Genomic DNA, 20383 nt, shown 5'->3' with positions numbered 1-20383 from the left:
AGAGGGATTAAACCCTGCCAAAACCACAGTGAAGGTGTTCCCAGCCAGCCCTCATTCCACAGCATCCCACATTTATGGACCTCAAAGCCCACCCAGTGCCACCCCCTACACCCCGGGAGCAGCTCTCACATGAGGAAGGGCTAGCTGTCCCAGCACGTTCATGACTGTTAAGTAACGATCTGGGGTTCCTGAATTTCTGTAATTACTGTTAATCACAGTTGGGTAATTACCGCCCCTGAAGGTGCTCGGGGCGGGATTCGAACCCGCAGTCTCACCATCCGCTCAGCCCGGCCCGCTAAGTGACGTCACGCAGCGCGTGCGCCCGTCTCGGCCAATCAGCAGCCGCCGGCGGATTCGAACGGCGGGGCGGCGGCGGCGGCCGTTGCGCGCGCGGCGGGGCCGGCAGGGGGCGCTGCGCTGCCCGGCTGAGGGGCCGCCATGGCCGGGCCGGGACCGGGACAGGGAGCGGGGCCGGGACCGGGGCCGTACCGCGCCACGAGGCTGGTGAGCACCGAGCGGCGCTGCGCCGGGCCGGGCGGGAGCCGCGGGAGCGGCTGCTGGGGGTGGGGGAGCGCCGCGGGACGGGAGGCGGCTCTGCCCCTCCGGGCTGCCGTCACGGCTGGGGGGCGCTCGGGGACGCGCCGGGCCCGCCCTGCCCGCTGTGGTGGCGGTGCTCGGGGACACTCCTGCTCGCTGTCGCGACACTGGCGCCCCAGGGACACCCCATGTCGCGACATTAGGCGCCCTGGCACCCCCCTGCCCTCCGGCCACGGGGACACCGTGAGACCTCCCCCGCCCTGCCCTCCGCCACACGATGCTGTGAAAAACGCCAGCCACTTGTTTTTGAAATTTTAAAAGTTTAATGGTAATGAAATGGTTGTAAAAATAGTAATATAATTAGAGTAATCAAATCTGAACATCTGAGGTTAGGACGATATGAGACAATAAAAAACAAGGAGATACGGACGCCCGGGTACCTTTTTCTGGGCAACACAAGGCCGAAAAAGGACCCCCGTTAACAGAGGATTAACCCTTAAAAACAACAACCTGTTGCATATTCATACAGCTCATACATGATGCATAAATTCCATTCAAACACAGGATTCTGTCTGCTCACTGTCACCTTCTTCCTCAATCCTCATGCCATCTTCCAGTCTGAGCGAGGTGGGAAGAAGTTAGTTTTCTGCTGATAAGGGAGCAGTAAATTCCCGTTCTCTGGAAGATTCAGGTGTCCTGTGGCTCCTGTCTGGTGCGAGTCCTTTCTTTAACAAATATCTTGCACAGCATAGTTTCTATTTTAACATTGCATTATAAACTGAAATTATATTTAATACCTTACTTAAGAAAATTAATACAGCATAACTTTCTAGCATAATACAATATTCATTTTAAAACTTGCGAAAAGCCAAGCATAAAATACACATTTTTTCACATGCTGATAAGGGAGCAGTAAATTCCCGTCCTCTGGAAGATTCAGGTGTCCTGTGGCTCCTGTCTGGTCCTTTCTTAAACAAATATCTTACATGGCATAGTTTCTATTTTAACATTACGTTATAAACTAAAATTATATTTAATACCTTACTTAAGAAAATTAACACAGCATAACTTTCTAACATACACATACAACATTCATTTTAATACTTGCAAAAAGCCAAGTATAAAATACACATTTTTCACATGCTGATAAGGGAGCAGTAAATTCCCGTTCTCTGAAAGATTTAGGTGTCCTGTGGCTCCTATATGGTCCTGTCTTATATAAATATCTTGCATAGGATAGTTTCTATTTTAACATTCTGTTATAACCTAAAACTATATTTAATACCTTACTTAAGAAAATTAACACAGCATAAGTTTCTAACATACACATTCAGTATTCATTTTAATGCTTGCGAAAAGCCAATCATAAAATACACATTTTTCACATGCTGATAAGGGAGCAATAAATTCCCTTTCTCTGGAATATTTAGGTGTCCTGTGGCTCCTATATGGTCCTTTCTTAAATAAATATCTTGCACAGCATAGTTTCTATTTTAACATTACGTTATAAACTAAAATTATATTTAATACCGCACAGCATAGTTTCTATTTTAACATTACGTTATAAACTAAAATTATATTTAATACCTTACTTAAGAAAATTAACACAGCATAACTTTCTAACATTACGTTATAAACTAAAATTATATTTTAATAACTTACTTAAGAAAATTAATACAGCATAACTTTCTAACATGCACATACAATATTCATGTTAATTCTTGCGAGAAGCCACTCATAAAACACGCATTTTTGACAACGTTGGCGCGACCTGCGGGGTGTGGCGGCCCGCGGTGGCGGTGCCGGCGGTGCCACCCCGGTGCCGGGCAGTGCCGGGCAGTGCCACCCCGGTGCCGGGCAGTGCCACCCCGCCGCAGCCGGTGCCGCTCGGTGTCCCCGCAGTGGAACGAGGTGACGCGCCGCTTCCGCGCCGGCATGCCCCTGCGGCGGCACCGCCTGCGCCTCCGCTCGCACGGCAGCTGCTTCACGGCCGCCGAGGCCGCCGACTGGCTGCACCAGCTGCTCCGCGGCCACAGCAGTTTCGGGCCCGACGTCACCCGGCAGCAGACCGTGCAGCTCCTGCGGAAGTTCCTCAAAAACCACGTCATCGAGGACATCAAGGGCCGCTGGGGAGCCGAGAACCTGGAGGACAACGGCGCCCTGTACAGGTACTGCGGTTAAAATCAGCCCGCGGTCTCTCAGGTGGGGAGTTGTAGTTTAAAATGCTTAGATCTGCAAAAGAGCGTGCTTTGGGTTAAACATCCAGGGTGAAGAGTTAATTATCAGCGTAGTTTGCTGCTCTGAGTGTTTTGCTCTGCTCCTGTGCATGCCCGTGCTTTTGCCCATCCGAGGTTTTTGCTGGGACACAGACTGCACTTTGGAGTGAAGCCAGGGTGTTTTGTAGGAGCTGCCTGCTGGGTTTGCTTCTCTTGGGCCTTTTACACAAAGCCTGAGTGGGAAACAGAGCCAAGGAGCTCTGAAATTAAAGGTATTAATGGCCCCCGCTTCTCACGTTCTGGGCTCAGCCTGTGCCAACATCTCCAGCTCCACTTTGCCATCAAGAAAAACAGCCCAAAGCTAATTTATCGTATGATAAATTAAAAAAAAAATATACCTTTTTTAGTGAATGTAACAGAGTCACACTGGTACGGAGTCAGAGGTTTTGTTTTGTCAAGTCATTTATTTGATTGCAGATCAGTTCTGAATGTTTTTAACATCTCCCCCATTCATTACAGATTTCCTCCAACCTCTCCAGTCAAACCTCTACCAAGCCCACCAAGGGAGAACTTGGAAAACTTCTCTGGAGACAAAGGAAAGCTTTTTAAACTGCCCAGCTCATCCAAAAGGGGTTTGAAGAAACAGGAGTTCCTGCAGTCTGTGGTAATAACTTCTGTTCCTCACAGCATTGCAGTTGGCTTGAATTATTTTTTAAAATTTAGTGCCACTGCTCTGATGTGGCATCTTCCCTTAAGAAAGAATAGTTTAGACTAAAGGAATTGAGAAATATTAAGAAATAAATTTATATGAGAGGGGTTTTTACTTCATTTTGGGTTTTCTTTGTTTTGTCTCAGTGCAGAAGTATCCCTGCTAAGGGATTTTAAAGTGTGGGGCGGGTTGGAAGGTGAAGTCCTGGAAATGATCTGCACAACGTGGCCTTGTTGAAGTTTAATTTCTCTTTGGGGTAGAAATAAAAGGCACAGATCATTTAAACTGGTCATCTTTTTGGAGAAGATGGAATGTGTGTGGCCCTTGATTCAGCTGAGATTGGTGTGCATAAATTCTGAATTTAGGCTCCAGTCCTAAAGGAGGGTAATGCACACATTAATACAGCTGGATTTGAGGTGGTTTTACCTTTTAAATTGCTGGTTTTGGGTGGATCAGGGGTTTCTTCCATTTCTTTTTAGTTGTGTGCTCCCATTTCAGTGCTGAGGCTGCAGGTTGCCCCCTAGGTCATATGGAATTTAATCTCCACAGAATTCTGTTCTTCTAATTCCAATTTTGTTGCCCTAGGAAGCTCATTTGTCTTATGGTATAAACCTCTAATTTTCAGGAAAATTTGGCAAGACCAAAAGCTGATGTAACAGAAGAAAAGAAGGAAGGCACACTGCCAAGGAGGGAAATAAGCCAGGAATATGTGCAGGAAACCTGGAGAAATATCATCAGGATACAGTGAGTGAGGAATTACACACAGCCCCTTCTCTTCAGTGTGAAATAGCCCAAGCAAGCTTTCACCATTTGTTTTGAATTGTTACAGCCATGGTTTAAGTTGAATTTTCCCTGTTGTTTACACAGGTTTTCTAATCTGTTTATTAACTTTTGAATGTTGCATCTAAGGAATTTCTGATTGAGTGCTGGTGCTGAAATGTATTTTAAACACCCCAGGTGCTCTTCCTTGCTGATTGTTGCTGTTTGTCCCAGGGAAAAGTGTCCCCAGTTGTCCTCCTGGAAGTGACAAGCTATCAAACAGCTCTTTAGCTCGCCAGGAATTTTGGAATAGATCTGGAAAGAACTTGTTTTCCTTCATCCCTTGCAATCTTTGCTCTCTTCCTCCCCCAGTTTGCAAACCATTTTGGGACTGCCCTCGTTGGAGGAGGTTCTGCAGCCAGCCCAGATCATCCCTGAGTTTGTCATGTACAACATGAGCAACACCAGCAGACACGGGGTGGTGATCCTGCAGGACAAAGCAGGTGACATTTATTTCCCTGTTTTGCTTGAAAATCTTTATTTATAAATAATAATTCATCTGTTTGACAGTCTGGTGTTTACATACAGCTCAGGGACCTTAGATCCCCTCCCACCCCTGGCATGGCAGGGACACCTTCCCCTATCCCAGGCTGCTCCAGCCTGGCCTTGGGCACTGCCAGGGATCCAGGGGCAGACACAGCTGGATGGAATTCCATCCCAGCCAAAAATCCTTCCCAACATCCCATCTAACCCTGCCCACCTTCAGCTTGAAATGATTCCCCTTTATCCTCTCAAAATGACATGTGGAGCAGTATTTAAAATCTGTTTTAAATTTAATCTTTTGTGCTTTAGGTGTTATTTAATACATGTGAGCCATCATTAGTTGTTAATTATTTGGGCTCCTGTCGAAATGATGTTTTTATCTGTTTGGATTTCAGAAGACCTCCCTCACTGGGTGCTGTCAGCCATGAAGTGCTTGGCCTACTGTAAGTCACTAAAGAGCTTTCAAGTTCCAGAAGCCTTTTTTGAGAGTTGAAAGGGAAATATTTGTGTGTGTGAAATCAGCTGTGATGTTTCAGTTCAGAAACCTCTGGGTGGTTTCCTCTGATGAAGTTTTTCAGGAGTGAAAGGGACTTTGCTTTTCCAGTCCCTGGCTTTTAGCTGGACCAAAACATTTCCTACACTTCATCTTAAACTGGGGAGATCCATTTTCTTTGGTTTGTAAAAATCAACTCTAAATTAATTAGATGAGTGCCTCTCAAATGAGAGAGATAATGAGCTTTTTTTTCCATGTGCTGAGCTTCCTTTTGCTGAAGGAGCTTGAACTCCCTGTGGGAGAAGTGGGATCACTGTGCTTTGGAAATGAAGGCACATCCTAGGGGTGGGTGATTGTTTTGCTGAGGAGCCTATAAACACCCAGATTAACTTTTCTTTATTTGTTTTCTTGGTGTGGAACAGAACTGAGCACAGCTCTTCAGTGGCTGCCTGGAATCTCTTGCACTGTTTTGCTTACAAATTGTGCCAAATACAACATTTGTGGACTGCTGATAGAATTCTTTGCTTGTGAAACAAGAATAAATTTAGCTGATCATCAGAAATTTCTTTTCTAGTGGGACTGCGGATTTTTGGTGTGAATTTCCTTTCTTCCCCTCTTTTCAGGGCCCAGGAACAATGACATGAGCCAAGCCACCTACAGTGGCTTTGAGCGGGACGTGTTCAGAACAGTTGCTGATTATTTTCTCAGTCTTCCAGAGCCATTGCTTACTTTTGAGTACTATGAGCTCTTTGTTAATGTCCTAGGTATGTATGAATTTAGGAACAGTCAGGAAGCTCTGAGTTCAGATCAGCTGGGGGATAAATGTGTGATTCAAAGCAGAGCTTGGCTCCCCGATCTGTGTGGGAGCTGCAATCTGAGGAGGATCATCACTGCTCCATTCTGTATTAGAGTTAATTAAAATCTGCCTCATGATTTCCCATTAAAATTGCTGTTTCAGCTCACATTCTAAATATTCAATAACAAAAACTTCAGAAGATGTGCTTGTTCTGCCTGCTCGTCACTACTGCAGTGTTACCTGTCTTTGTTCTTGCATGTTGGTTGCAATGGCCTTGTTAAATTGCTTTGGGACTGAACTAAAGTCTTCCTAATTAATATCTTAATTAATATCTTGACTTTGTTGTCTGTCTGCCCAGTTAGCAGCTCTCTGAACTGGTTCATTTTCACACCACTTGCACCTTTAACATCTCTTTCATTTCCTGATAGTTTTGTGTGGCTACATCCAAATTCCTGATCTGGGCAGTGGAAAACGTTCTGTCCAAGAGGAGAAATGTGACCCTCAGCCTTCAAAAACTCCTCACTTGAACTCTTTCAAGTCCACTGAGTGTCTTCTCCTAAGCCTGCTCCTCAAAGAGTCTGACAAGAAGGAGAAAGGAGAAGCTTCCAGGAGGTTTTCCTCAGAGGAGCTGAGAGCCCAAAACCAGCACGGGAAGAAATGGCAGCAGCACAAACTGCCACGTCGGCAAGGGAGTGCTGGGAGCCTGGTAGGAGGGAGCTGCCAGAATCTTGCAGGATCCAGGAATGCCCAAGAGCCACCTGGAGCATTTAGGACAAGGTGTTACTCCTTGGAAAGAATTGGAGCTGCTGCTTCCAGTGTGTGTGACACAGGAGGAGGTGTGAGCACCACCAGGAGGCGTGGAGAGCTGCTGGAGGAGCACAGAGTGGCCTCGGGGGTGGAGCCGGGCTGGGGTGGCTCAGGCCCAGCCCAGGGCCTCAGGAGAGTGCCTGGCCCGTGCCCCTGGGCTGAGGAGCTGTGGCCTGGCAGCCACACAGCCCGGGCCCCGCTGGGCAGGAGGAGCTCCAGGAGCTGCAGCGCCATCAACAGAGCCAGTGCTGAGATCCCAGGGCAGCCCCAGCCCCGGGGGCAGCCCAGCCCCTCGGTGGCCTTCAGCAGCCAGCAGAGACTCTGCAGGAGCAGCACAGACCTGTCAGGACGCTCTGTCCCCCCCTCCCCTTGTGTGCTGGCTGGCACAAGTAAGGGCTCTCTGCAGCATGCTGTACTGCCTTGTTGTGTGGCCTCACTAATCCCTGCTTCCCTCACCTCTGCCACTCTGCTAGGATAGGCACAGAGCATGGATTTGTGGGGTTTCTAAAGGAAATCTGCTGGCTCAGTTGTTTAAGCTGCTGTAGCTCTGCTAACTGTGGGTAGTGTCTTTGGAGTATGAGCTGGCTGTGTCAATAACTGGGATTTCTGCTCAGGTGAGTGATGGGGGCAGGGAAGCTGCACACACCTGCCTGTTGGAGATGTCTTCTGTTCTGTAAATCAGTATTTTCTGGAAATAATTAGTGTCATTCCTTAATTGTATTGTGGTCCTAACTGCACCATAATGAAGGAAGTTGAAGATGACCACACAAAGAAAGGCCTGCACATTCTCTTCTGTGTTACAGCTGATCTCTCTGAAACATAAATAATCGCACTGAAAAATAAGGAATCTGTGGTGCTGAGGTAAAAACGTGCTGGAAGCTGGTTCAAACCCTAATGGCAGCTGTCTCTGTGGTTAACTCGTAGATGTCCTGCAGCCCCACCTGGAGAGAATTGCAGTGGAGGCCCTGCAGATCTGCTGCCTGCTGCTGCCCCCGGCGCGGCGCAGGAAGCTGCAGCTGCTGCTGAGGATGATGGCCAGGATCAGTGGCAACGTTGACATGCCACGGCTGCACGATGCCATGGGCAACAGGTCCCTGGTAAGGGCAGGAAAAGCTCTTGGAAGAATGCAGATCATTGCTCAGCCTGATTTCTCACCCTGCTGCTCTTTAGAATCCCAGACAGGTTTGGGTTGGGAGGGACCTCAGAGCCCATCTCATTCCAGTTTAATCCTGGTGTGCATGAGGTTGGCTCTGCAGGTTTTAATCACCTCACTTGTCTCAAGATGGCCAATTGAAGATTCAGGTTTGGATTAGAAGAAGGAAGAAATTCTTTATTCACAGGGTGCCCAGAGCAGCTGTGGCTGCCCCTGGATCCCTGGCAGTGCCCAAGGCCAGGCTGGACAGGAGCACCTGGGACAGTGGGAGGTGTCCCTGCTCCAAACCATTCCAGGAACCTATTCTACAGTCCTGTGAAGATGTTAATTTCTCTATAGGTTAAGCCTTTTTCTGCTACTACCTTTTACAACATGTATTTTTAGTTGAAAGTGCTGTTCAATTCCAATGAAATTCCTTTAATTCAGCTGAGGGAATGATGGCTCTCCCTCCTTGTGTGACCATACTTGGAAGTCGATACTGGGGGGTTTGAGCTGCTGTAGAGTGAGAGGAGGGAAGTGCATCCCCAGCTTTCTCCACGGCAGCTGTGCTGGACTCTTGCAGCTGCTGCAGACGTTCTCCCGCTGTGTGCTGCGCTGTGCGGAGGAGGAGGACCTGGATGAGCTGCTCTCCACACGCCTGCTGTCCTTCCTGATGGACCATCAGCAGGAAATATTCCAAGTGCCAGCTTACCTGCAGCTTGCTGTGCAGGATCACCTCGAGTACATGAAGAAGGCTCAGGTTGGTGCCATGAGAGCAGTTCAGATTCATTTGTTAATTGCTTCTTCTGAAGTTGGGGAAAATGCAAATAAACCCAGAACATTTCTGAATGTATGGATATTAATTATTGTGTTTTGCAGCTTGTGAGTGGGTGTGGGTGTTTATTAGGCACTTATTCCATCAGTACAAAATCAGTTGAGTGCATGCAGAGCCCTTTTTCTTCCAGTGCAAACAGGAAAAAGAAGAAATTTGTGCCATCTTGCCAACATATTCCTACTGCAAACAAATCACTCCTCAGGAGTTTGAAGAACAAAAGGTCTCCACCTCACAGGCTGCAGTGGCAGAGCTCCTGGAGAGCATCATCAAGGATAAAAACCTCTCTGTGAAGGACAAAAAGAAAAAGTTGAAACAGGTGAGTTTATTTCATCTGCTTGTGCAGTGCCTTTGTGAGGGAAGGGCTCAGGCAGCAGAGCCTGGGGCATGAGAGGAGCAGAATGTGCTGAGAAATGTTTGTGCTCAAGGGCTGTCGAGTGCTTCATGTGCTCTGCTTGGCATTTTAAAGGTGGTTTTTAATGCTGCAGCCTCTGGAGCCAGGCTGGGAGAGCTGGGGGTGCTCCCTGGAGAGGAGAAGGATCCAGGGAGAGCTCAGAGCCCCTGGCAGGGCCTGGAGGGGCTCCAGGAGAGCTGCAGAGGGACTGGGGACAAGGGACAGGACACAGGGAATGGCTGCCACTGCCACAGGCCAGCCATGGATGGGAGATTGTTAAATTCAATGGGTGTTAAAAACAATAATTTCTGGCTTTAAGAGACCAAACTCTCTCTGTTGAGAACCCTGAAACATTGTTTTGGTGGCCTTGACTTTGTGTTTTGTAACATTTACAGTGCTCAAGATTATCTTGCACTTCTCTGGCCTACCAACAACTTGCCTAATAGTAAGGCTAAAACACAGCAGTTCTGGCAGGATTTAATCCTGGAGGGTTTTTCTTTCTTTTGGCAAGTCTTTCTGCCCAATGGAATCGTTTTGTACTTGTCCTGGAATCTCCTAAGCAAGTCTTGTGACTCCCATTTGAACAAGCAGCTTTTCAGGACAGCCACACTTGGCTTTGGTGCCCCTCCTGCAGCTCTGACTTCCATGGGTGTTGTGGGAGCTTTCTGGGCCTCCAAAAGTGAGTCTGGTTTGGTTCATCACAACTTCTAAATCTAAAGAAGAGTGGCTAATTATAGTTGATTAAGTCTTGGAGTGAGTGAGGAGTGATTCACAGCAGCAGGGACAGGGAGGAAGGACATGGGGGCCCAAAAATGAGCCCAGGACTGGAGGTGCCTCAGCAGTGCCAGCACAGGGATGGGCACTGCCCTGGGCCTGCTGGACACGTTCTGCTTGATGGGACATGTTGGGAGTTCTTGGGAAAAGCCAAATTCATGGCACTTTCTAGAGGGGAAGGTCCCAATTGTGTCAACACCAGAAATTACAAAGGTGGTTTGAATCCATCACTGGAAAGGTTTGGCTCATGTTCAGATTAATTTACAATTTTTCATCCCTTCCTGAGGCCTTGCATGGGAAACAGGCAAAATGTGCAAGTCCCTGCTCTGATTCCAGGTGTTTTCATTTCCATGGAATCACTGGTAAGCTTTCCTGGGAAACCCCTTCCAAAACAGGCTGAACCTTGGCTCCCTGTTGGGGAAAACAGTTTATCCAAGAATTCCTGGGATTCTGCTGCAGGCGCCGAGCGTGCTGTGGCACAGCTGGAGCTCCTGTGGGCTCTGGGATTTTCTCATCCCTGGTGCCTGTGTGCTGCAGTTCCAGAAGGAATACCCCCAGATCTACGGGAGCAGGTTCCCAACGACGGAGTCGGAGGCGCAGCTCCTGGAGAACAAGCCCACCCTCAAGCAGCCCATGCTGAGCCTCAGGAAACCCAAATTCCGCAGCCTCAGGTACTGACTTCACCCCACCTGAGCCATCCCTCCCTGCTGCAAGTCTGAGGGGTTCACCAAAGGAATTGCTGCAGGAGTTTGGTGCTGGCTGCGCTGTGCAAGGAGCAAATGTTTACATGGACACTGTGCTGGAAGGTGCCAAAATTTATTTTTTTTTTGGTGCAGATACTTTGGAATAACTTCTAAAAGAATAATATTTATCTGTTTACAAATTATTACAATATATTGGAGTAGGAAAATGTGAAAATACACATAAAGCTGTTGTTAACCAAAAATTTATATATGGTTTTTTTATGGGGAAACTAATGACCTGCCTCTTGTTGTAATCTTTAAATGTCTGTCAGGAATTTGTGCCATGTATTACAGTTTTTATATGTGTGTGTTGTGACTAAGTGCCTTTTCTATTTGCAAAATGTTTGTCCTTAAACAAAGGAGCTTCTATGAGTTCAGGACCAGGAGAGCCAGTTCACCATAAATAAATCATTATTTCACTCCATAAATGCTTCTGTTCATATCATCTGTAAAACCCTCATCAGCTTTTTGATATTTATTTATATTAAAAGACTTGACATGTATTTCTGACATTTTCATGGAAAACTCATTTTGGATCTGTTGGTGTGAGTCTCAAACTAGAAGTGATGGATGATCCATGAAGTGAGAACACAATACACTAATTGTCCCTGTTGTTCCCAGGATTTGCTTATTAATTATGATAAGATAAAGGTTTCCTCCACAGGAGTTGAAATCTGCAAGAATATTTTTGGGAAAGTATAATTAATAATTAATCTACTGCATGGCTCTAAGATCACAGACTGGTTTGGGTTGGGAGGGACCTTAAATCCCACCCAGTGCCACCCCTGCCATGGCAGGGACACTGCCACTGTCCCAGGTGCTCCAGCCCCAGTGTCCAGCCCGGCCTTGGGCACTGCCAGGGATCCAGGGGCTGCTCTGGGCACCTGAGCCAGCCCTGCCCCCCCTCACAGCCAGGAATTCCTGGTACATCTGTGATCCTGAGCCTGTCAGTTCTCTCCCAAAAAACACCAATTTTCTTTTTTTTTTTTTTTTTAAGAAAGCTTTTGTAAATGAGAAACCCAAATTAGCCTCATTTTACCCTGAATTATGATGCCTTCATGTCCTGTGGGTAGCTTTGTGCTCTCGGGGCAGGGGGCAGCTGTTCCTCCCCTGGAACAACTGTGACCAGCCTCCTCCAGCACTCAGCACCTGCCTGGACTTGCTTCCAGGGCTTCCTACCCCATTCCATGTTGCATAAATGCTTTGTTTATGTAGTGTTCCAGTTAAGTAACTTATTAGATGAGAAGCTCACATTTCCCAGGATTTGGCTTTCAAAGGCCTGCTCTCATTAATTCCCAGTTCTTGATCCAGGTTATTTAATGTTCCCTTCTAAGGTGTTGAGAGAACTTAGCCAAAATGGGAATAAATAGAGAAATTATAATTATGGTTCTTCAATAGAAAGGGTTAATGCAAGGCCTTAATCAAGATCTCAGTGCAGTATCCTGTTTTTTCTGTGAGAAGCCTTAAATGAGCCCTTGTCCAAGTGGAAACACTGCCTTGAAAGAGGGAGCAAGCAAACAGCTCCAGGGAAAGAGCCAACCCTCACGTGCTGGTTGTGGCAGCACGTGGGGCAGGGGCTGTTTAATGGCTCTTCTGTCCCTTCACCCCAGTTTGGGTCCCTGGAGCTCTTCTCATCTGTGTGGGAGCAGCTCCTGAATGTATGTGGTGACAAAACACCTTCATCCTCTGCCTGTGAGGGGACAGCAGGCAATAGGGACCTTGTTAATCTTTGCAATTACTCTTTACAGCACGGTTGTTTTCATAAACATTGTCTCTTACTAGAGGTGATTCCTAATGAGTCTGGAGAGACTGAGGGAGACCTCAAGGGGCTGAGGGACAGCTCCAATCTCTGCTCCCTGTGGCAGGGACAGGACCCAGGGAGCAGCTGGAGCTGGGCCAGGGGAGGTTTTAGGCTGGATTTTGGGAAAGATTCTTCCTCCAGAGGGTGCTGGCACTGCCCAGATCCCCAGGGAACGGGCACAGCCCCGAGGCTGCCAGAGATGGAACTGTTGTGGTGTCTGTGCAGGGCCAGGGCTGGCTCACTGATCCCTGTGGGTCCTTCCAGCCCAGGAGATTCCTTGGCACTGTTGTTTTCTCCTCCCTCGGTGTCCCTGGTGTCTCAGCACTCCTGGGTGAGGCCCTGCAGGAGCTGGGATGTCCCTGCGGAGCCGGGTGCCGCTGCCAGCTCCCGGCACGGCTCCAGCGCTCCGTCTCACTCCTCCCTGGGCTTTTTTTCTTTGTAATCACTTCTGCTTGGGAAGAATTTAGGTCTCAGAAAAACAGTGAAAGCCCCTTTTTGTGTGAACAGCAGGACAAAAGCTGCCAAAGCCCGGGGAGGATTTTGGTGCTGAAAGCCGGCTCTGTTCCCGGGGTGCTCTCATTGGTGGGGGCTGTTTTGGGATGGGGCTGCCCTGGGCAGGGCTCAGCACCCCATAAATACCCAGCACAGCTCTGGCTCCGTGCTTGGCTCGGAGGCTCGGGCCCTTCAGCAGGGAGGATGTACAGCCAGTGAGTATTCCTGAGGCTCCTCTGTGGGAGCACGTCCCAGGTGGAGCACTGGCTGGGGCTGGGGGACAGCAGGGTTTGGAGGGGAGGAGAAGTGGGGAGGTCTCCATGTCTCCATCTCAATCCCATGCCAAGGTGTGGTCCTGGTCTGGGGAAACAGGCTCACCTCCAGGCTCCAGAATTTGGACTAGAATAATGGGGTTGGAAGGACCTCAAAGCTCATCCAGTGCCTGCCATGGCAGGGACATCTTCCATTGTTCCAGGTGCTCCAAGCCCTGTCCAAGCTGGCCTTGGGCACTGCCAGGGATCCAGGGGCAGCCACAGCTGCTTTGGGCAGAGTTCACCAGCCTGTGCCTGGTGCGTCTTCATGGGCTTTGCAGCAGATAAAATTGGAACCCAACAAACAATTCTTTGCTTAAAAAAGAAAAAAAAAAAGAAAAGGCTTTTCCAAGAGCTGGGAGATACAAGCTGGATTTTGCTTTCTGGTGATTTGGGTGTCCTGGTTTGTTGGGCTGTCCCCTCGGTGTCCCTGTCCCTCCTCATGCTCAGGACAGTTCTCAGCAGCTGTTTGGAGCCTCAGAGCCTTTCCCCATGGAAAGCTGCTTCTTCTTCCCCCCTCAAGTTCTTTGCAAGTCATGGATCATTCCGTGCAGAAAGATCCATCCTCCCTGGGAGGGGCTCCCAGCTGTGCCCTGCTCCGGGCTCACCCAGCTGTGCCCTTGCAGGGTGGAGCATCCTGCTGGAGGCTACAAGAAGCTCTTTGAGACAGTGGAGGAGCTGTCCTCTCCAGTGACTGCCCACGTCACAGGTTGGTCTGGGGCCTCACCTCCTCCTGCTCTCCTTTGCAGCTCAGGGGCTTCCAGGGCTCCGAGGCTTTACCAGGCTGGATGTGAAGGAGCTCACAGGGCTGGTGGTTTGGGGTAGAGAAAGATCAGATTGGGTGGGGGGGCTCTTTAGACAATACTGAATGTCTTGGTCCACAGCAGGTGTGAAGAAATCAGAGCTGGAAGAGCTCATATGTGTTTAAACACTAATTAGAAAATGAAGTTTTGAATTTCTCGCTGTCACAATAAAAATTCCTTGGTCTGATTTGCCATGCCCATCCCAATGGGTCTCCTACAGGCAGGATTCCCACCTGGCTGCGAGGAAGCCTCCTGAGATGTGGTCCTGGCTTGTTTGAGGTGGGCTCGGAGCCCTTCTACCACCTCTTTGATGGCCAGGCACTGCTCCACAAGTTCGACTTCAAGGAGGGGCATGTCACCTACCACCGAAGGTACGTGCCAGTTCTCCAAGCAAAAGGGATGAACAAGGAAGCATTTGCTGTCTGAAATGCTGGGAGCAGGCTGTGCCTGTGGGACATCCTGGTTATTTTGAGTCCATGTGGTTATTGGAAGAGCTCTAGCAGTGATATCGTTAAACCCAGCTCCAGATGCAACGTGAGGTTGTGGAGAGCTCCCAGAGCTCTCCGGAGGTTCATCAAAGGAATATTTGTATTTACTGCACAGCCTGGTGTCACTGCAGCAGAGTTTCCCCTCCTGGCCCCCAGGTTTGTCCGGACTGACGCCTACGTGCGAGCCATGACGGAGAAGAGGATCGTGATCACGGAGTTTGGCACCTACGCCTACCCAGACCCCTGCAAGAACATCTTCTCCAGGTACCTCGGGGGTGCAGACATTGCTGGGACATCCTATGGAGTTTCTGCTTCCCAGGAGCCCCTGACTGCCTGTTGGTTTTCTCTGCTCAGGTTTTTCTCCTACTTCAAAGGTGTGGAGGTGACAGATAACGCCCTGGTGAATGTCTACCCTGTGGGTGAGGATTACTATGCCTGCACTGAGACCAACTTCATCACCAGGATTAACCCAGACACCCTAGAGACCATCAAGCAGGTGGGTCTCTGTCCTGGGAGGACAGAGGTGTGGAGAAGGAAAACTAAAACGAAAATCATGGAGTCACAGAATGGGTTGGGTTGGCAGGGATCTTAAAGCCCACCCAGTGCCACCCCTGCCATGGCAGGGACACCTCCCACTGTCCCAGGCTGCTCCAAGCCTCATCCAGCCTGGCCTTGGGCACTGCCAGGGATGCAGGGGCAGCCACAGCTGCTCTGGGCACCCTGTGCCAGGATCTCACAGATATTCTTCACAGATATTCTTCCCAATATCCCACCTAACTCTGCCCTCCTGTCCCTCCATCCCAGTTCCTCTCCAGCTGTCCTGGAGCCCCTTCAGGCACTGGCAGGGTCCCCCCTGAATATTCTCCCCTCCAGGCTGAACACCCCCAGCTCTCCCATGGCAGAGGGGCTCCAGCCCCTGGAGCATCTTCAGGTTAGGGTTGGAGTTTGCAAAATAAGTGCTCAGTTGCAGACTTTGAGAGGAATTTCTCACATGCAGAGCAAGGATTGACTCACAACACCTTGCAGAGCCTGTGCCTTCCCACCTCCTGCCAGAGAAGCTCCTGATCTGTCCCTGCTGTTCTGCAGGTGGATCTCTGTAAATATGTGTCTGTCAACGGGGCAACAGCTCATCCCCACATTGAGAACGACGGCACCGTTTACAACATCGGGAATTGCTTTGGGAAGAACTTTTCCCTGGCCTACAACATCATCCGGATTCCTCCCCTGCAGGCAGGTCAGTCAGTCCCACCTCGGAGCCAGCTGGGAAACCTTTCCCTTAGGAATCATTTCTTTATCCTTGAAATGTACTTTGTTATCGAGTTAGGCTTTTTCTAAGCTTCTTTCATTTTTTTAATGTTGTATTTAAAGTCACTTCCAGGTGGCTTCTAAATGATGAATGTTGTGTTAAAGGCAGAAATTTGCTGGGTAGATGCTGTAAGTACAGACCTGCATAACCTCTCACCTGTCCCATTGCAGACAAGGAAGACCCCATGAACAAGTCGGAGGTGGTGGTGCAGTTCCCCTGCAGTGACAGGTTTAAGCCCTCCTATGTCCACAGGTAACATTCCATGGGGTCAGCAGGTCAGTTGGAACCAGGGATGGGTTTTCACATGTAATCAGCAAAATTAGGTGATTAACCAAAATCAGGGTCATTTTGAGTGATGATCCATGTGTTTAAGATAAGGAGCTCCATGGTTTTTGTCCAAACTGACCCCAGTGAGCCTGATGTGCCTTTCCCAACAGCTTTGGGCTGACCCCAAACTACATCGTGTTTGTGGAGACACCAGTGAAAATCAACCTCCTCAAGTTCCTCTCCTCATGGAGCCTTTGGGGAGCCAACTACATGGACTGCTTCGAGTCCAACGAGACCATGGGGGTAAGCACAGGGTCATCCCAAACTGGGCTGGACTGGGCAGCCACACCTGGCTTGGGAGATCCTTTGGCTTCACCTTCATTTCCCTGAGCCCAAGCCCAGCTGCTGTGTGGTTTCCAGGTGTGGCTTCACGTGGCAGAGAAGAAGAAAGGCAGGCTCCTCAACCTCAAGTACCGCACCTCGGCCTTCAACCTCTTCCACCACATCAACACCTACGAGGACAACGGGTTCCTGATCGTGGACCTGTGCACCTGGAAGGGGTGAGGCCAAGGGTGCCCAGGCATCACAACTGCCCCTTGCACCACACACGCCCTCCCTGCCCTGGCACATCCCTGCTGGGGCTTCTGGCACTTCCACCAACCCATTTAACATTTAACACATGTAGACTATACAGCACTGAGCTCTCCAGAGGTGCAGGGAGCCTGCTTGGCACTCATAATCCAGGAAAAAAATATTGTAATCTTTTATTTACTTTTATCCTTAAGAAATGTTAGTGATTGGTGAAGGGTTGATGCTATTCTGGCTCCTGAGGCTGCAATGAGCAGTGTGTGTGATGTTTGAATGCTGCTCTTCATGTAAACACAGAGATGTGGCACTGAAATGATGAAGTTCAACCCTGTGCTGGCTGCATACCCAGGACACCCTGAGCTGAGCTGATCCTGGCATAGAATCATAGAATTCCAGACTGCTTTGGGTTGGAAGGGACCATAAAATTCATCTTGTTCCACCGCCTACCATGAGCAAGGTTGCTCCAAACCCCTTCCTGTGCCTGTGCTGAACACCAGCAGGGTTTTCCTGATAGGGGCTGCACTCACAGCTCAGCTCTGCTGAGGAGCTGGGCTGGAGCTTCTGTCACTGTTCTGCCCCATTCCTGGCAGTGTCCAAGACCAGGTTGGACAGGACTTGGAGCACCCTGGGACAGTGGAAGGTGACCCTGCCCACGCCAGGGGCTGAGACAAGACAAACATTAATGCCCCTCCCAACCCAAACCATTCTTCACTTGTATGACTTTTAGGCAAAAACCACCTACACTTTCCCCACTCTTGCAAAGCCCAGCCGTGTTCCTGTCTGTGGTGCTGTTTGGTGCAGGTTTGAGTTTGTCTACAATTACCTGTACCTGGCCAACCTTCGGGCCAACTGGGACGAGGTGAAGCGGCAGGCGGAGAAGGCGCCGCAGCCCGAGGCGCGCAGATACGTCCTGCCCCTGAGCATCGACAAGGTACTGCAGTCTGCTCCCCTCTTACTTCACATTCAGCCTTTTCATTTAGATAGGGTTAGGGTTAGGGTTAGAGGGCAAACTGGAAGTATGGGCTTTCAGAGAAACTCTGTATTTTCTTCAGCGGATCAATGTTTTTCTAGTTTATTTATATGGCTGCCCAGAGAGGTTGTGGCTGCCTTATCCCTGGAAGTGTCCAAGGTTGGGCTGGATGGAGCTCTGAGTAAGTGGTCTTTCCTCCCTGCCCGTGGTGAGGAAAATGAGATGAGCTTTAAGATCCCTTCCAACCCAAACTCTTTGATGACTCCACGTGTTAGCGTTCATGGCAGAGCCTGAGGGGCAGCAGTCAACACTGGATCTGCTCATAGCACAGAAGGGAGCAGCCACAGCCCAGGCATGTGTGGTTACATCCTCCAGGCCTCGGTGTGAGGTCCCTGGAGCTGCCAGCCTGGCACAGACAGAGCTCTCGGCTGGCAGCTGCTGGGTTCCTTTTGATGACCCTGCTCGTGGGCCGAGGGCTGCAGGGGACTGGTCAGCAGAGCCTCTCACGGAGCTCACTGGGCTGTGGATCAAGTGAGGAGTGCAAGCCCACGTGGCAGTGCTTAATGAAACCTCTGAATGCCTTCAGCAGGGAGGGAAGTTGTGTTTGGGCTGAGGAACAGGACAGTCCTTGCAGCACTGCCAAGCACATGGCAGCAGTCGCCTCCTGCCGCTCCTGAGCCTCTGCCACACGTTGCTGCCTTCCCTGTTCAGTGCTGTTTGCTACAGTTCTGTGCAAATAAACCAAAACTTTTCTCCAGCCTCTTGGGTATTGATTTCTCTTTGTCACAGGCTGACACAGGGAAGAACCTGGTCACGCTGCCCTACACGACAGCCACGGCGACGCTGCGCAGTGACGAGACCATCTGGCTGGAGCCAGAGGTGATTTTCTCAGGGCCACGTCACGGTATGATGACACCCCAGCTCCCCAAAGCCACCTGCCGCCTGCACACCGTGTCCCACCAACCCTCAGCATTTATACATATTTATTTTTCCTTGCAGCCTTTGAATTCCCTCAGATCAACTACAGGAAGTACGGTGGGAAGCCGTACACGTACACCTACGGGCTGGGGCTGAACCACTTTGTCCCAGACAGGGTAACGATCAGCCAGTGGGGGATGGCTTCAGTTTGGGGACAACAAGGAGTACTTCTGAGCTCTGTGTTGTGTCTTGTCCCCACCTTTAGCTGTGCAAGCTGAACGTGAAAACCAAGGAGACCTGGGTGTGGCAGGAGCCGGATGCGTACCCGTCGGAGCCAATCTTCGTTTCCCACCCAGATGCACTGGAGGAAGATGATGGTAATGCTGGGGGGTGGTGGGATTGGGATTGGGATTGGGATGGGGACTGGGAAGGGCTGTGCCAGGCTGGCTGCAGGGCTGAGATGGGACAGATGCTAACAGTGGTGGGAAATTTCTGAGGAAACACGGGAAAACTAAAATTAGAATAATAAAATTTTTGAGTTAGGAGGGACCTTAAAACTCATCCCATTCCACCTGCTGCCCTGGGCATGGACACCTTTCACTGTCCCAGGTTGCTCCAAGCCTTGAACTTGGCCTTGGACACTTGCAGGGCTGGGGCAGCCACAGCTTCCCTGGGCAGCCTGTGCTGTGTCCCTGCCCGTGTCCCTCAGCATCGATGACACTCCTGGGATTTCTGGTGCCCCGAGTGCCAGGGCTGCTCTCGCCTTGCCCAGCCGGGGTCAGACACAGTCCACACCCACCTGGGCCACACCCATCGTGTTCTCACCTTGCAGGGGTGGTGCTGAGCATCGTGATCAGCCCGGGGGCAGGGCCCAAGCCTGCCTTCCTCCTCATCCTCAACGCCAAAGACATGAGCGAGGTGGCCAGGGCCGAGGTGGAGGTGAACATTCCTGTGACATTCCATGGCCTTTTCAAGAGAGCGTGAGCACAGACAGCAACACCTGCCCGGGCTTCCTCCAGCTCCCAAAAGGTGCAGTCTCCGTTTACAGGTGACCCAAACTCCTTCCACAGCCCTCTGCACTTGTGGGGCTGCTTAACTCAGATCAAGCAGTTCAGTCTTGTCAATGATTCCTCAAAATGGTTAATCAGGTATTTTTAAAATGTGCCCTTTGGTATCATTTCCATCTAAACCACCAGATGGGGGTGGTGGAGAGGTTCTGTTTATGCAAAATTAAACTTTGTAGCTGCAGCAGAGTGAAGAGGCTGAAAGAGCAGAGTTCCCTCAGCACTTTTACACGTGGTAACATTGTGTACAACTGGCTGTGCTCTGTTACATGGTTGAGAATTATTAGCTGTACTGAAGGATTCTGGATTAAACATCATCCTGGTCATTGCTGGGGTATGCTCAGGTATCCCAGTGGAGTTTTCCACAGCTGCTTTGGGAATCCCAAGAGTATGGCAGGCAGAGTTTTGTTCTTCACCCAGGCTGCAAACTGCACACCTTCCCTTGTGTGTTTGTTCCTTTCCCTTTCTCTTGTGCAAGTGCAGTTCCTTGATTTCTGGATTTCATGTTAAAACATGGACATGAAAAAATCAAGCAATTGTTACCCCTTGGGCTGACTTTGCTTCTTTAGAGTGCTACAGATGTTCAGCCTAATCCTTCCTTCTCCCAAAATAAACTTTCAGCTGATGTTAAAAGAGGCTA

The 20383-nt window shown here is 49.6% G+C and overlaps 1 protein-coding gene across 4 annotated transcripts; it reads left to right on the top strand.

The window, feature by feature from the left end:
• Positions 1-407: 407 nt before the first annotated feature.
• LOC135305478 (retinoid isomerohydrolase) lies at positions 408-20378 on the top strand. Of its 4 annotated transcripts, XM_064429185.1 has the most exons (25): positions 408-504; positions 2440-2705; positions 3273-3417; positions 4088-4206; positions 4594-4724; positions 5160-5207; positions 5881-6021; positions 6482-7249; positions 7785-7957; positions 8576-8752; positions 8958-9143; positions 10530-10663; positions 13966-14048; positions 14363-14513; positions 14787-14894; positions 14985-15126; positions 15717-15864; positions 16107-16188; positions 16374-16506; positions 16624-16763; positions 17593-17722; positions 18551-18665; positions 18761-18855; positions 18945-19056; positions 19512-20378. In XM_064429185.1, exons 1-25 carry the CDS (start codon positions 439-441, stop codon positions 19661-19663), a joined length of 3945 nt encoding a protein of 1314 aa, XP_064285255.1. In that variant the 5' UTR covers positions 408-438; the 3' UTR covers positions 19664-20378. The 4 variants fall into 4 exon arrangements, 3 of the variants coding, with proteins under 3 accessions (XP_064285255.1, XP_064285258.1, XP_064285257.1); XR_010366630.1 differs by lacking the exons at positions 18761-18855; positions 18945-19056; positions 19512-20378 and having other exon boundaries at positions 17519-17722; XM_064429187.1 differs by lacking the exons at positions 408-504; positions 2440-2705; positions 3273-3417; ... (7 more) ...; positions 8958-9143; positions 10530-10663 and adding an exon at positions 13180-13243.
• The last annotated feature ends 5 nt before the right edge of the window (positions 20379-20383 follow it).

Source organism: Passer domesticus, chromosome 7 (assembly GCF_036417665.1).
Source record: "Passer domesticus isolate bPasDom1 chromosome 7, bPasDom1.hap1, whole genome shotgun sequence".
NCBI lineage: Eukaryota > Metazoa > Chordata > Aves > Passeriformes > Passeridae > Passer > Passer domesticus.
This window is presented reverse-complemented; position numbering and strand designations above follow the sequence as displayed.

Excerpts from the sequence above, each read along its gene's own strand:
- LOC135305478 (XM_064429185.1), top strand. The coding sequence starts at position 439 with ATGGCCGGGCCGGGACCGGGACAGGGAGCGGGGCCGGGACCGGGGCCG. Across the intron at positions 4,725-5,159 it reads GATCCTGCAGGACAAAGCAG|AAGACCTCCCTCACTGGGTG; the intron begins GTGACATTTATT and ends TTTGGATTTCAG. Across the intron at positions 16,764-17,592 it reads GACCTGTGCACCTGGAAGGG|GTTTGAGTTTGTCTACAATT; the intron begins GTGAGGCCAAGG and ends TGTTTGGTGCAG.